The 16,355-nt window shown below is 28.3% G+C and overlaps 1 protein-coding gene across 20 annotated transcripts in view; it reads right to left on the bottom strand.

Annotated features, from left to right (window-relative positions):
- Positions 1–1,872: 1,872 nt before the first annotated feature.
- LOC143225405 (uncharacterized) overlaps positions 1,873–16,355 on the bottom strand; it is a 106,271-nt gene continuing 91,788 nt past the window's right edge. For 17 of the 20 annotated variants that reach the window (XM_076454765.1, XM_076454760.1, XM_076454770.1 and 14 more), the window contains 3 exons: positions 5,976–6,887; positions 3,279–3,361; positions 1,873–2,838 (listed from right to left, as the gene is read on the bottom strand). In XM_076454765.1, the coding sequence (XP_076310880.1) occupies positions 2,451–2,838; positions 3,279–3,361; positions 5,976–6,887 (1,383 nt within the window). In that variant the 3' untranslated portion in view covers positions 1,873–2,450. Of the gene's footprint in view, positions 2,839–3,278; positions 3,477–5,975; positions 6,888–16,355 lie in introns of those variants that run through there. The other 3 variants (XM_076454762.1, XM_076454776.1, XM_076454773.1) reach the window with 3 other exon arrangements.

The following is a 16,355-nucleotide window of genomic DNA, read 5'->3' as shown; positions in this document are numbered from 1 at the left end:
TTCCTTGTTAAATAAACCTTCTTCACATGGATATAAAAATAAGAGTGATTGTAAAGGACAGTTTTTATTACAATAGGAACATGGTTTTAATTCGTAAAGCATCTTGCTTTCTACATGGTATGACTGTTCTCCATCTGCTTTTAAAATTAAGGTAAAATAATACAGCTTTTAGAAAGGACCGAATTTCGCTAAAATCGAGAATAGCCACGAATTCACTTTGGTTATTGTCAAGACCAAATACGTTTTTCGGTAATTGTACTTAGTATTTGGAAGAAAAATATTTTATTCGTAAACATATTTAAATAATGCCTCTTAAATAATTTCATCATTGGCATGGCGAGGTGGTTAGGAATCTGAGGGTTGCAGGTTTGACGCACTGTTTCACCAAACATGTTTGCCCTTTCAGCCATAGGGGTGTTATAAGGTGACAGCCTTTCCAACTATTTATTGATCAAAGAGAAGCCTAAGAGTTGGCGGTAGGTGGTGATAACTAGCTGCCTTCCCTTTAGTCTTTCATTACTAAATTAGGAACGAATAGCGCAGATAGTCTCGTGCAGTTTTGAGCAAAATTCAAGAAAAAAAACAAACTTTATCCTCAAATTTCAAAACAGAAAAAAATGTTTATACGCCATCGACAAAAAATCGGCGTGTATATAGCGAACATGAACTGTAGGAGCTAAACTATTACTTTTGCTAACTGGGCGTTTTCTCAAGAGATGGAAAGTTACTTGTGTTAGATAAACGAAATAATATTACTTCGAATGCTATTATTTTAAGATGGAACCACAAACAACTTTAAGGACAAAAAGTTAAATCATAATTATAATTGCAAAATACAGTGTTGATTTGACATCGACAAACAGAGAAAACGATTAATTTTAAGTAAATTTTCTAAGACCGGAGATGCAGGTGCAAGGACTCTAAAGAAGTCAATTTCTGGAGATGCAGGAGAACTAGCAGTAAAGAAGTAAAATACTGGAGATGCAAGTGAACTGTCAGTAAAGAAGTAAAAGATTGGAGATACATATGAACTGGCTGTAAAGAAGTAAAATGACTGGAGATACAGGTAAACCAGTTGTAAAGAAGTAAAATATTGGAGATGCAGGTGAACTGGCTGTAAAGAAGTAAAAGGCTGGAGATATGGGTGAACTGGTTATAAAGAAGTAAAAACACTGAATATACAGGTAAACCAGTTGTAAAGAAGTAAAAACACTGAATATACAGGGGAACTGGCTGTAAAGAAGTAAATTTTAAAAACACTTTTTCCCAGATTTTCTTGGTGTGCTTCTTTTATTATATCACTGCATCTCTAAAATAAACCCATATATACTTACAGAATATTCACTTTTGACAGATTTTGTGCTGGGAAGTACTCAAGATTTGGTTATTTCACTCTGAATGTATAGTGGAGAAAAAGAAACAAGGGGGAAGCTGGATTATCAATGTTGATAGTTATAATAACCATCTAATACTTAATCTAGTTAGTGAATTTTGTTTTCAATATTTATTTCAAAAGAATAATAGTTGTGAGTATTTGGATTTAAGGAATGGTTTCTGTGTTCCTGTAATGTCAGGTTTATAATGATTAATGAAGATTACCAACACATGCAGAATCTTGGACTGTCAGTGTTTGACATGTGAAATGATCAAGTTTTTAATAATTAAACAGTTGTTGTTGTATTATTAGTGTAAAGCTACATGATGTAGTTACTGCAGAGAAATACTTAAAAGAAATAACAAGTTACTGTTGTGATCTTGAAAAGGAAGAAATCCCTTGACATTCCAATTGGATCCCCAGGATGTCTCATTAAGAAAGACAATTGTTACTAGGTGCTTCACAACTCTGATAAAATTAGAACCATGTCACTAACGTTTTTGGAATAACATATACAACTCTTTTTTTTTTATTAGATATTCATACAATAAATTTACTCTGATTATGTTAATAATTTCTTTTACACCAATCAAACAAATTATCCATATTTATACAACACATATTGTCACAAATTCACACTTAGCATTTTTTGAATAAAATATATAAAACTAACTTCTATCTTTTTTTTATACCAATGCATGGCTACTGGCTGGGGTTCTGAGATCCACTGCATCTATTACTATGGATGAAATTAACAGTTATTTGGTTCTCTTTATCTGGCCAGAGTAATTCTAGTTAGAATTTTTACTTTTGGTTTATTATCTTGAAAATGGGTTTTTAGGTTTAAAGCAGCCAGTAGGGAGATATAATTCATTAGTTCTTGCTCTTGAACTTCATTATGAGTCCTCAGGAATCCTCTAACGTTTGTCAACATTTTCATTTTCCAAGTCTCCTATGAAGTGTTGGGTAAGGGTATGTTGTATATCCACTGGAGATCTATCTCTAAACTGTTGAAAGTTACACAAGTGGTCATCAGAGAAGAGAAGTATAATGGTTTTGACCTCAGGTTCTCTCCCTATTCCACATGTACTCGTTCAGAAATGCTTCTTCTATGATAAGGAAAGTTAGTGATGTGGGGACAATATGGACGAGCTACTGTTACAGGAACATGTGGAAGGTTAGAGGGTTCAACTAGGGACATTGAGGTCAAATCAGACCACAGTTCTTCACATCTAGAATAGCTTGGACTAAACAGCTTTTGCACCTGAGAACTTGTAGGTGGAACTTCCTGGTGCTTTGGACCTAGAACCAACCTACTTGTTTGAAAATAATTTCTGTTTGGGAATGTTGCACTGTTGCTACCCTTATGTCTACCTCGAGAAGAAACATGCTTCTTTTGATGCATAAAAGCTGCGAGCTCCATCTGGTGTTTCATCTGCATTTGTTTTCGTTCCTGTTTCTGCCTGTTTGGGAAATTTTTGAATGAATTAAAATAATTATTTTATGTACCTCTGAGTAAACCATGTTTCTTACATAAAATTCTAAGCTATAGATGTATGTTTAATCTTACAAATGCAGTTGATGATTAAAGAAAAACATAGTAATAGTTTATTTAAGTTCTTAAATCCAGTAAGGTCTGCTCCCATAAGGTATTTGACTCATGTCTTTCTTAGATATCTCCATTTAATTATTTTGTGTTTTTGTTTATATGTATTTAGATGTGTATATATATATATATATATATATATATATAAAACACACACCCACTTAGATCTAACAATCTTTTGCTTATTTTATTCTTCTGATAAAAGTTAATTGTAACTTAAAAAAACATTAGTACAATGAACATTACAGCCTCCAATTAATGTTAGAATGAATGGAATAAATATAAGGTAAAACTGACCTTGATAGAAGTTTTATTAAGAAATCGTCACTTTCCATAACTTCTAGCTTTGAGTAATTCTCATCATCACTTCCCGTCAAATTCTGTATTCAAAGTGAATTTTATACTTGGGAGAATGAGTAGTGTAAACCAAAGACAGTATTTTTTCATAAACTAATTATTTTCTTTATGATAATCCATAACTGTTTTAATAATTATCTGTAATTAGAAACATGTTTGTCGTTATTGAAGCAGTGAAAAGTTGGGTTCTAATTAACTTCATTTACCAATAGTTCCAAAGCTTAAATAAAACCAAAAATTTTTAATAAAGAAGATTATTTATAGATATGACGTTAAACCTAAAAACTGTGTAATTTTTCTAAGTGAATAAATTACAAAAATTAAAATTAGCTTGTAAGTTGTTTTTGTCCACATTTCTGCTTAAACCAATTTACTTGAAGTTATACAATTAGTTCAGTGCAGACACTACAAAGGTCAATACATTCTGTAAACTACAGATCAGGGAGAAAGAGAGAGCAAGATGTTGGCAAGTGCATAGTAAATTCTCTACAAATGATTTAACAAAAAAAAATCATTACATAAAGGAGTATTTAAATATTAGTAAATCACATAAATCTTGGATTGAATAACCTTTAAACTACATATGGTCTACTATGTAACTGTTTAATTCTATTGTTAACACATTCCACTGTATGCTGCATTTGAATAACCAATATCTGTGCAAAGGTTTTCATACAGATATATTTTAAACGTATTTATCATGTTTGCCATACACCTGATATCGTTGTATTTATTTTATGTAAAATAACTGCAGACATCATTTTCACTTATCTAATTTCCTTGTGTTAAACATAATAATAGTTAATTAATAGTAGTGATAATTACCTGTATAAAAATCAAAGTCACACACATTCAAACATGAGATATTAAAAACTGACAACACTTAATATCAGTTACTCACTATACAGTTTTACTCTACAAAACTGAACACACTGAGGTAAAGTAATATTCAGTGAGAGGAGAAGGAACAAGAATGAGTGGTAACTTTGTTGGAGGTGTTGCACATGATACTGAAATCTGAATGTGCAATCCATATTATGATAATATATTTCGGTTGGGAGTTACAGGAGCTGCATCACCATATCACTAACAGTCACACATACAAACTAATTTCCTTTTTTGTTTTGATTCTCAAATCAAATTATGCAACCTTTCTTCACTGTACGTTTGAGGTTAGAGACCTTGCTCTTGGTCTGGTGGAGAGCTACTATTATTAATGTTCTTGCTACTACCAAACCTATTTTTTGGTGTTGCTACAGCATATATTGAATCGATAGATGGCTTTGCCTCAACAAGGAACATCAAAGCATCAGAACAGTAATTTGCAGGTAATCGAGGGAGTAATGATGAATGATGTCCAAGTCATGGTTAGATAGCTATCTTTTGAAGAAAAGATGAAAGAATAGGTAAAGAAGAAGGAGGCTCACACAGAAGATCTGTCAGTTATACAACAAGAAATGCTGTCATTAACTACAGGGCTTCTACTGATATGGTTAGTCCTAGCACAGTCATATTTTATGCTCTTTGAAAACTGTAATAATCATAGTTCACGACTGATTTGAAACCTGTAATAATCATATCTCATCACTGATTTGATGAAAATTGTAACAATCATATCTCATCACTGGTTTGAAAACTGTAAACTGTAATAATCATATCTCCTTGTATGATACATGTTTTGTAAGATTAACCAAAATCAGATAAATCACACACTTTTTATAACTGATCTTTGTCACTGAGGTGCCTGTGGCTGAGTTATTTGGTAAATGAATAAATTTTAAGGCTATAACACAACAGATATTAAATAAGGTAAAAGGGTGTTGACACAGAAATTGCACAACAAACAAAAGTACAGATATAGGCTTAGAAGCAATCAATCACACAAATTTTAGCACAAAAACAATGCTAGTCTTAGACAGAAGTGGTCATAACAGAACACATAAAATATATGTACATCAAAGGACCTATTGTTCCATCTAAAGCATTTCATCCACTATATCAAACCAAGTTAGTCAGCTCCTATCATGTACATGATCATCAAGCCCAACCTTAAACTCCCTCAAATTTGTTACATTTGAGGACAACCTATTCTAAACTTATTTGTACTAACACAGTCATACACAGTACTCTCTACAACAGTCCAGGGTAATTCTTCACATACTGTTTCAAAGTATGTTATAAATTGTTCTCTTATTTTTCCCTAGAAAAAACACACGAAACAAAGCCTTTCCAAACTAAGTTTACACCCTTAACAGTTAAGACTAAAAAATTTACATTATTTAAAAAAAACCCCTCAAGAATATAAAATTTTCATAAAAGAAAATTATGCTACAAAAGAAGCAACAAAAATTTATGTTTACATTATGAAAAACAGCTGTTTCATCAAGACAGTAAAAACACACTATTTTACTATAATGTATATGCAAGCTTATTATTTCTTTGTCTTCTGACAATGTTGATAAACTGAAGAAATAAGTAAAAAATAACCCATTAGCACAGGGAATGTTATGATGAAAAGAAGAAACAATAAAACTAAAATAATTACAAAGAGAATAAAAACAGCTAGTATAAACCTCTAAGGTTTTGAAAAAAAACAAAACAGATTTAAAGGTAAAGAAATATGCAGCTAAACCTTACCAGGAATTCTTCAACAGAAACACTAAATCCCAGTTCAAGTGGGAGTTTATTCCATGAAAATGCATTATTCAAGCTTGAATTACTGAGATGTTTGTCTAAACTTGCTTGATGATTGCAGTCTTTGAAACCATGATGTAAATTTTGAAAACTGTGCATGAAGGATGTATCAGAGGATCCATGACTGCAACACATCATTTTTGATCCTGGTAACAGAGTAATAGCTGCTTCACTTTTAGCCCTTTGAAGGGTTTTCTTTTTTGGAGAAGGAGTGTTAATATCATCTATTGTATTAAACATTCTGTCTGTCTTGGTTTCAACTTTTTGTGTGTCATTCTCATGACAGAAATGTTGTTTATTTATGTCCTCAAACTTTCTAGAAAAGGCCAAGACTGAAGAAAAGTTACAAGTTTCTGTTGATGTAGCTAGAAGTAGCTCTTGTTTACCCATGGACAAGACAGGGTCAGTTTCTAGAAACTTAATGTCTTGATTGATACACATCCCTTGCATGATTCTGTCTCGATCAAGTTTCAAACTGTGGAAGGCATTTGATTGCGGAAATGTAGCATAGTTGTTGTGCATACCAAACACACTACTGTCACTATCATTTATAGATAGATGTTCTAGACTGAAAGCTCTAAACTTTTTATCAACTTGGGATAGTTTGTTTCTTAATCCAACTGGAATACTCAACTCTTTTGAAGAGCTTATATTCTCAGAAAATTGACCTGAAGTTTCCATGGAGAGAGTAGATCCAGTCAACAACTGATTATCACTATACATGGGGGAATGTATGTGAGATGTGACTGAGTTTTGATCCCAAGTCTCCAGGGAGAGGGTAGATCCAGGCAGAAACATGGGGGAACCAGTATCAGATGGCACTAAATTCAGCAAATGATGAGTATTGGCCATCTGCTGAGAAGAGATGGGCCAAAAGGTCAAAATGATAAAATAAGACTTGAGCAAAAAATAAAATAAAAGTAGGCAAAAAAAAAATAGAATAATCTATCAGCAAAATCAAAATAATGTAACATAAAATGTAACAGAATGTGTGAGCTAGAAATAAACAATAATAACATAAATGTAACAGAATGTGTGAGCTAGAAATAAACAATAACATAAAATGTAACAGAATGAGTGAGCTAGAAATAAACAATAATAACATAAAATGTAACAGAATGTGTGAGATAGAAATAAACAATAATAACATAAAATGTAGCAGAATGTGTGAGATAGAAAAAATAACATAAAATGTAACAGAATGTGTGAGCTAGAAATAGACAATAATAACATAAAATGTAACAGAATGAGTTTGCTAGGAATAAACAATAGTAACATAAATGTAACAGAATGTGTGAGCTAGAAATAAACAATAATAACATAAAATGTAACAGAATGTGTGAGATAGAAATAAACAATAATAACATAAAATGTAGCAGAATGTGTGAGCTAGAAAAAAATAACAAAATGTAACAGAATGTGTGAGCTAGAAATAGACAATAATAACATAAAATGTAACAGAATGCATGAGTTAAAAATAAACAATAATAGTATAAAATGTAACAGAATGAGTTTGCTAGGAATAAACAATAGTAACATAAAATGTAACAGAATGTGTGAGCTAGAAATAAACAATAAGATAAAATGTAACAGAATGTGTGAGCTAGTATTAACAATAATAACATAAAATGTAATAGAATGTGTGAGCAAGAAATAAACAATAATAAAATAAAATGTAACAGAATGCGTGAGCCAGAAATAAACAATAATAACATAAAATGCAACAGAATGTGTGAGCTAGCAATAAACAATAATAATATAAAATGCAACAGAATGTGTGAGCTAAAAATAAACAATAACAGAATGTGTGAGCTAGAAATAAATAATAGTAACATAAAATGTAACAGAATGTGTGAGGTAGAAATAAACAATAATAATATAAAATGTAACAGAATGCATGAGCTAGAAATAAACAATAATAACATAAAATGTTACAGAATGCATGAGCTAGAAATAAACAATAATAATATAAAGTGTAACAGAATGCATGAGCCAGAAATAAACAATAATAACATAAAATGTAACAGAATGCGTGAGCCAGAAATAAACAATAATAACATAAAATGCAACAGAATGTGTGAGCTAGCAATAAACAATAATAATATAAAATGCAAGAGAATGTGTGAGCTAGAAATAAACAATAACAGAATGTGTGAGCTAGAAATAAATAATAGTAACATAAAATGTAACAGAATGTGTGAGCTAGAAATAAACAATAATAACATAAATGTAACAGAATGTGTGAGCTAGCAATAAACAATAACATAAAATGTAACAGAATGAGTGAGCTAGAAATAAACAATAATAACATAAAATGTAACAGAATGTGTGAGATAGAAATAAACAATAATAACATAAAATGTAGCAGAATGTGTGAGCTAGAAAAATGTAACAGAATGTGTGAGCTAGAAATAGACAATAATAACATAAAATGTAACAGAATGCATGAGTTAGAAATAAACAATAATAGCATAAAATGTAACAGAATGAGTTTGCTAGGAATAAACAATAGTAACATAAAATGTAACAGAATGTGGCCTAGAAATAAACAATAATAACATAAAATGTAACAGAATGTGTGAGCTAGAAATAAACAATACCATAAAATGTAACAGAATGTGTGAGCTAGTATTAACAATAATAACATAAAATGTTATAGAATGTGTGAGCAAGAAATAAACAATAATAACATAAATGTAACAGAATGTGTGAGCTAGAAATAAACAATAATAACATAAAATGTAACAGAATGTGTGAGATAGAAATAAACAATAATAACATAAAATGTAGCAGAATGTGTGAGCTAGAAAAAAATAATAACATAAAATGTAACAGAATGTGTGAGCTAGAAATAGACAATAATAACATAAAATGTAACAGAATGCATGAGTTAAAAATAAACAATAATAGCATAAGATGTAACAGAATGAGTTTGCTAGGAATAAACAATAGTAACATAAAATGTAACAGAATGTGGCCTAGAAATAAACAATAGTAACATAAAATGTAACAGAATATGACCTAGAAATAAACAATAATAACATAAATGTAACAGAATGTGTGAGCTAGAAATAAACAATAACAGAATGTGTGAGCTAGAAATAAATAATAGTAACATAAAATGTAACAGAATGTGTGAGCTAGAAATAAACAATAATAACATAAATGTAACAGAATGTGTGAGCTAGCAATAAACAATAACATAAAATGTAACAGAATGAGTGAGCTAGAAATAAACAATAATAACATAAAATGTAACAGAATGTGTGAGATAGAAATAAACAATAATAACATAAAATGTAGCAGAATGTGTGAGCTAGAAAAATGTAACAGAATGTGTGAGCTAGAAATAGACAATGATAACATAAAATGTAACAGAATGCATAAGTTAGAAATAAACAATAATAGCATAAAATGTAACAGAATGAGTTTGCTAGGAATAAACAATAGTAACATAAAATGTAACAGAATGTGGCCTAGAAATAAACAATAATAACATAAAATGTAACAGAATGTGTGAGCTAGAAATAAACAATACCATAAAATGTAACAGAATGTGTGAGCTAGTATTAACAATAATAACATAAAATGTTATAGAATGTGTGAGCAAGAAATAAACAATAATAACATAAATGTAACAGAATGTGTGAGCTAGAAATAAACAATAATAACATGAAATGTAACAGAATGTGTGAGATAGAAATAAACAATAATAACATAAAATGTAGAAGAATGTGTGAGCTAGAAAAAAATAATAAGATAAAATGTAACAGAATGTGTGAGCTAGAAATAGACAATAATAACATAAAATGTAACAGAATGCATGAGTTAAAAATAAACAATAACAGCATAAGATGTAACAGAATGAGTTTGCTAGGAATAAACAATAGTAACATAAAATGTAACAGAATGTGGCCTAGAAATAAACAATAGTAACATAAAATGTAACAGAATATGACCTAGAAATAAACAATAATAACATAAAATGTAACAGAATGTGTGAGCTAGAAATAAACAATAACATAAAATGTAACAGAATGTGTGAGCTAGAAATAAACAATAATAACATAAAGTGTAACAGAATGCATGAGCCAGAAATAAACAATAATAACATAAAATGTAACAGAATGCATGAGCTAGAAATAAACAATAATAATATAAAATGTAACAGAATGCATGAGCTAGAAATAAACAATAATAACATAAAATGTTACAGAATGCATGAGCTAGAAATAAACAATAATAACATAAAATGCAACAAAATGTGTGAGCTAGAAATAAATAATAGTAACATAAAATGTAACAGAATATGTGAGGTAGAAATAAACAATAATAATATAAAATGTAACAGAATGCGAGAGCTAGAAATAAACAATAATAACATAAAATGTTACAGAATGCATGAGCTAGAAATAAACAATAATAATATAAAATGTAACAGAATGCGTGGGCTAGAAATAAACAATAATAACATAAAATGTTACAGAATGTGTGAGCTAGGAATAAACAAAAATAACATAAAATATAACAGAATGCATGAGTTAGAAATAAACAATAATAGCATAAAATGTAACAGAATGAGTTTGCTAGGAATAAACAATAGTAACATAAAATGTAACAGAATGTGGCCTAGAAATAAACAATAATAACATAAAATGTAACAGAATGTGTGAGCTAGAAATAAACAATAACATAAAATGTAACAGAATGTGTGAGCTAGTATTAACAATAATAACATAAATTGTAATAGAATGTGTGAGCAAGAAATAAACAAGAATTACATAAATGTAACAGAATGTGTGAGCTAGAAATAAACAATAACATAAAATGTAACATAATGAGTGAGCTAGAAATAAACAATAATAACATAAAATGTAGCAGAATGTGTGAGCTAGAAAAAAATAATAACATAAAATGTAACAGAATGTGTGAGCTAGAAATAGACAATAATAACATAAAATGTAACAGAATGCGTGAGCCAGAAATAAACAATAATAACATAAAATGCAACAGAATGTGTGAGCTAGAAATAAACAATAATAATATAAAATGCAACAGAATGTGTGAGCTAGAAATAAACAATAACAGAATATGTGAGCTAGAAATAAATAATAGTAACATAAAATGTAACAGAATGCATGAGCTAGAAATAAATAATAACGTAAAATGTAACAGAACGTGTGAGCTAGAATAAACAATAATAACATAAAATGTAACAGAATGAGTTTGCTAGGAATAAACAATAGTAACATAAAATGTAACAGAATGTGACCTAAAAATAAACAATAATAACATAAAATGTAACAGAATGTGTGAGCTAGAAATAAACAATAATAATATAAAATGTAACAGAATGCATGAGATAGAAATAAACAATAATAATATAAAATGTAACAGAATGCGTGAGCTAGAAATAAACAATAATAACATAAAATGTTACAGAATGCATGAGCTACAAATAAACAATAATAACATAAAATGCAACAGAATGTGTGAGCTAGGAATAAACAATAATAACATAAAATATAACAGAATGAGTTTGCTAGGAATAAACAATAGTAACATAAAATGTAACAGAATGTGACCTAGAAATAAACAATAATAACATAAAATGTAACAGAATGTGTGAGCTAGAAATAAACAATAATAACATAAAGTGTAACAGAATGCATGAGCCAGAAATAAACAATAATAACATAAAATGTAACAGAATGCATGAGCTAGAAATAAACAATAATAATATAAAATGTAACAGAATGCATGAGCTAGAAATAAACAATAATAACATAAAATGTTACAGAATGCATGAGCTAGAAATAAACAATAATAACATAAAATGCAACAGAATGTGTGAGCTAGGAATAAACAAAAATAACATAAAATATAACAGAATGCATGAGTTAGAAATAAACAATAATAGCATAAAATGTAACAGAATGAGTTTGCTAGGAATAAACAATAGTAACATAAAATGTAACAGAATGTGGCCTAGAAATAAACAATAATAACATAAAATGTAACAGAATGTGTGAGCTAGAAATAAACAATAACATAAAATGTAACAGAATGTGTGAGCTAGTATTAACAATAATAACATAAAATGTAATAGAATGTGTGAGCAAGAAATAAACAAGAATAACATAAATGTAACAGAATGTGTGAGCTAGAAATAAACAATAACATAAAATGTAACATAATGAGTGAGCTAGAAATAAACAATAATAACATAAAATGTAACAGAATGTGTGAGCTAGAAAAAAAATAATAACATAAAATGTAACAGAATGTGTGAGCTAGAAATAAACAATAATAACATAAAATGTAACAGAATGCATGAGTTAAAAATAAACAATAATAGCATAAGATGTAACAGAATGAGTTTGCTAGGAATAAACAATAGTAACATAAAATGTAACAGAATGTGGCCTAGAAATAAACAATAATAACATAAAATGTAACAGAATGCATGAGTTAAAAATAAACAATAATAGCATAAGATGTAACAGAATGCATAAGCTAGAAATAAATAATAACATAAAATGTAACAGAATGTGTGAGCTAGAAATAAATAATAATAATATAAAATGTAACAGAATGTGTAAGCTAGAAATAAACAATAATAACATAAAGTGTAACAGAATGCATGAGCCAGAAATAAACAATAATAACATAAAATGTAACAGAATGCGTGAGCCAGAAATAAACAATAATAACATAAAATGCAACAGAATGTGTGAGCTAGAAATAAACAATAATAATATAAAATGCAACAGAATGTGTGAGCTAGAAATAAACAATAACAGAATATGTGAGCTAGAAATAAATAATAGTAACATAAAATGTAACAGAATGCATGAGCTAGAAATAAATAATAACGTAAAATGTAACAGAATGTGTGAGCTAGGAATAAGCAATAATAACATAAAATGTAACAGAATGAGTTTGCTAGGAATAAACAATAGTAACATAAAATGTAACAGAATGTGACCTAAAAATAAACAATAATAACATAAAATGTAACAGAATGTGTGAGCTAGAAATAAACAATAATAATATAAAATGTAACAGAATGCATGAGATAGAAATAAACAATAATAATATAAAATGTAACAGAATGCGTGAGCTAGAAATAAACAATAATAACATAAAATGTTACAGAATGCATGAGCTAGAAATAAACAATAATAACATAAAATGTAACAGAATGTGTGAGCTAGGAATAAACAATAATAACATAAAATATAACAGAATGAGTTTGCTAGGAATAAACAATAGTAACATAAAATATAACAGAATGTGACCTAGAAATAAACAATAATAACATAAAATGTAACAGAATGTGTGAGCTAGAAATAAACAATAATAACATAAAGTGTAACAGAATGCATGAGCCAGAAATAAACAATAATAACATAAAATGTAACAGAATGCATGAGCTAGAAATAAACAATAATAATATAAAATGTAAGAGAATGCACGAGCTAGAAATAAACAATAATAACATAAAATGTTACAGAATGCATGAGCTAGAAATAAACAATAATAACATAAAATGCAACAAAATGTGTGAGCTAGAAATAAACAATAACAGAATGTGTGAGCTAGAAATAAATAATAGTAACATAAAATGTAAGAGAATATGTGAGGTAGAAATAAACAATAATAATATAAAATGTAACAGAATGCGTGAGCTAGAAATAAACAATAATAACATAAAATGTTACAGAATGCATGAGCTAGAAATAAACAATAATAATATAAAATGTAACAGAATGCATGGGCTAGAAATAAACAATAATAACATAAAATGTAACAGAATGAGTTTGCTAGGAATAAACAATAGTAACATAAAATGTAACATAATGTGGCCTAGAAATAAACAATAATAACATAAAATGTAACAGAATGTGTGAGCTAGAAATAAACAATAACATAAAATGCAACAGAATGTGTGAGCTAGAAATAAACAATAACAGAATATGTGAGCTAGAAATAAATAATAGTAACATAAAATGTAACAGAATGCATGAGCTAGAAATAAATAATAACGTAAAATGTAACAGAATGTGTGAGATAGGAATAAGCAATAATAACATAAAATATAACAGAATGAGTTTGCTAGGAATAAACAATAGTAACATAAAATATAACAGAATGTGACCTAGAAATAAACAATAATAACATAAAATGTAACAGAATGTGTGAGCTAGAAATAAACAATAATAACATAAAGTGTAACAGAATGCATGAGCCAGAAATAAACAATAATAACATAAAATGTAACAGAATGCATGAGCTAGAAATAAACAATAATAACATAAAATGTAAGAGAATGCATGAGCTAGAAATAAACAATAATAACATAAAATGTTACAGAATGCATGAGCTAGAAATAAACAATAATAACATAAAATGCAACAAAATGTGTGAGCTAGAAATAAACAATAACAGAATGTGTGAGCTAGAAATAAATAATAGTAACATAAAATGTAAGAGAATATGTGAGGTAGAAATAAACAATAATAATATAAAATGTAACAGAATGCGTGAGCTAGAAATAAACAATAATAACATAAAATGTTACAGAATGCATGAGCTAGAAATAAACAATAATAATATAAAATGTAACAGAATGCATGGGCTAGAAATAAACAATAATAACATAAAATGTTACAGAATGCATGAGCTAGAAATAAACAATAATAACATAAAATGCAACAGAATGTGTGAGCAAGGAATAAACAAAAATAACATAAAATATAACAGAATGCATGAGTTAGAAATAAACAATAATAGCATAAAATGTAACAGAATGAGTTTGCTAGGAATAAACAATAGTAACCTAAAATGTAACAGAATGTGGCCTAGAAATAAACAATAATAACATAAAATGTAACAGAATGTGTGAGCTAGAAATAAACAATAACATAAAATGTAACAGAATGTGTGAGCTAGTAATAACAATAATAACATAAAATGTAATAGAATGTGTGAGCAAGAAATAAACAAGAATAACATAAATGTAACAGAATGTGTGAGCTAGAAATAAACAATAACATAAAATGTAACATAATGAGTGAGCTAGAAATAAACAATAATAACATAAAATGTAAGCAGAATGTGTGAGCTAGAAAAAAATAATAACATAAAATGTAACAGAATGTGTGAGCTAGAAATAGACAATAATAACATAAAATGTAACAGAATGCATGAGTTAAAAATAAACAATAATAGCATAAGATGTAACAGAATGAGTTTGCTAGGAATAAACAATAGTAACATAAAATGTAACAGAATGTGGCCTAGAAATAAACAATAATAACATAAAATGTAACAGAATGCATGAGTTAAAAATAAACAATAATAGCATAAGATGTAACAGAATGCATAAGCTAGAAATAAATAATAACATAAAATGTAACAGAATGTGGCCTAGAAATAAACAATAATAACATAAAATGTAACAGAATGCATGAGCTAGAAATAAATAATAACGTAAAATGTAACAGAATGTGTGAGCTAGGAATAAGCAATAATAACATAAAATATAACAGAATGAGTTTGCTAGGAATAAACAATAGTAACATAAAATATAACAGAATGTGACCTAGAAATAAACAATAATAACATAAAATGTAACAGAATGTGTGAGCTAGAAATAAACAATAATAACATAAAGTGTAACAGAATGCATGAGCCAGAAATAAACAATAATAACATAAAATGTAACAGAATGCATGAGCTAGAAATAAACAATAATAATATAAAATGTAAGAGAATGCATGAGCTAGAAATAAACAATAATAACATAAAATGTTACAGAATGCATGAGCTAGAAATAAACAATAATAACATAAAATGCAACAAAATGTGTGAGCTAGAAATAAACAATAACAGAATGTGTGAGCTAGAAATAAATAATAGTAACATAAAATGTAAGAGAATATGTGAGGTAGAAATAAACAATAATAATATAAAATGTAACAGAATGCGTGAGCTAGAAATAAACAATAATAACATAAAATGTTACAGAATGCATGAGCTAGAAATAAACAATAATAATATAAAATGTAACAGAATGCATGGGCTAGAAATAAACAATAATAACATAAAATGTTACAGAATGCATGAGCTAGAAATAAACAATAATAACATAAAATGCAACAGAATGTGTGAGCAAGGAATAAACAAAAATAACATAAAATATAACAGAATGCATGAGTTAGAAATAAACAATAATAGCATAAAATGTAACAGAATGAGTTTGCTAGGAATAAACAATAGTAACATAAAATGTAACAGAATGTGGCCTAGAAATAAACA

This window comes from Tachypleus tridentatus, chromosome 9, assembly GCF_004210375.1.
Source record: "Tachypleus tridentatus isolate NWPU-2018 chromosome 9, ASM421037v1, whole genome shotgun sequence".
NCBI classification, from domain to species: domain Eukaryota; kingdom Metazoa; phylum Arthropoda; class Merostomata; order Xiphosura; family Limulidae; genus Tachypleus; species Tachypleus tridentatus.
Note: the sequence above shows the minus strand (reverse complement) of the source record. Positions and strands in the feature narration are given on the sequence as shown.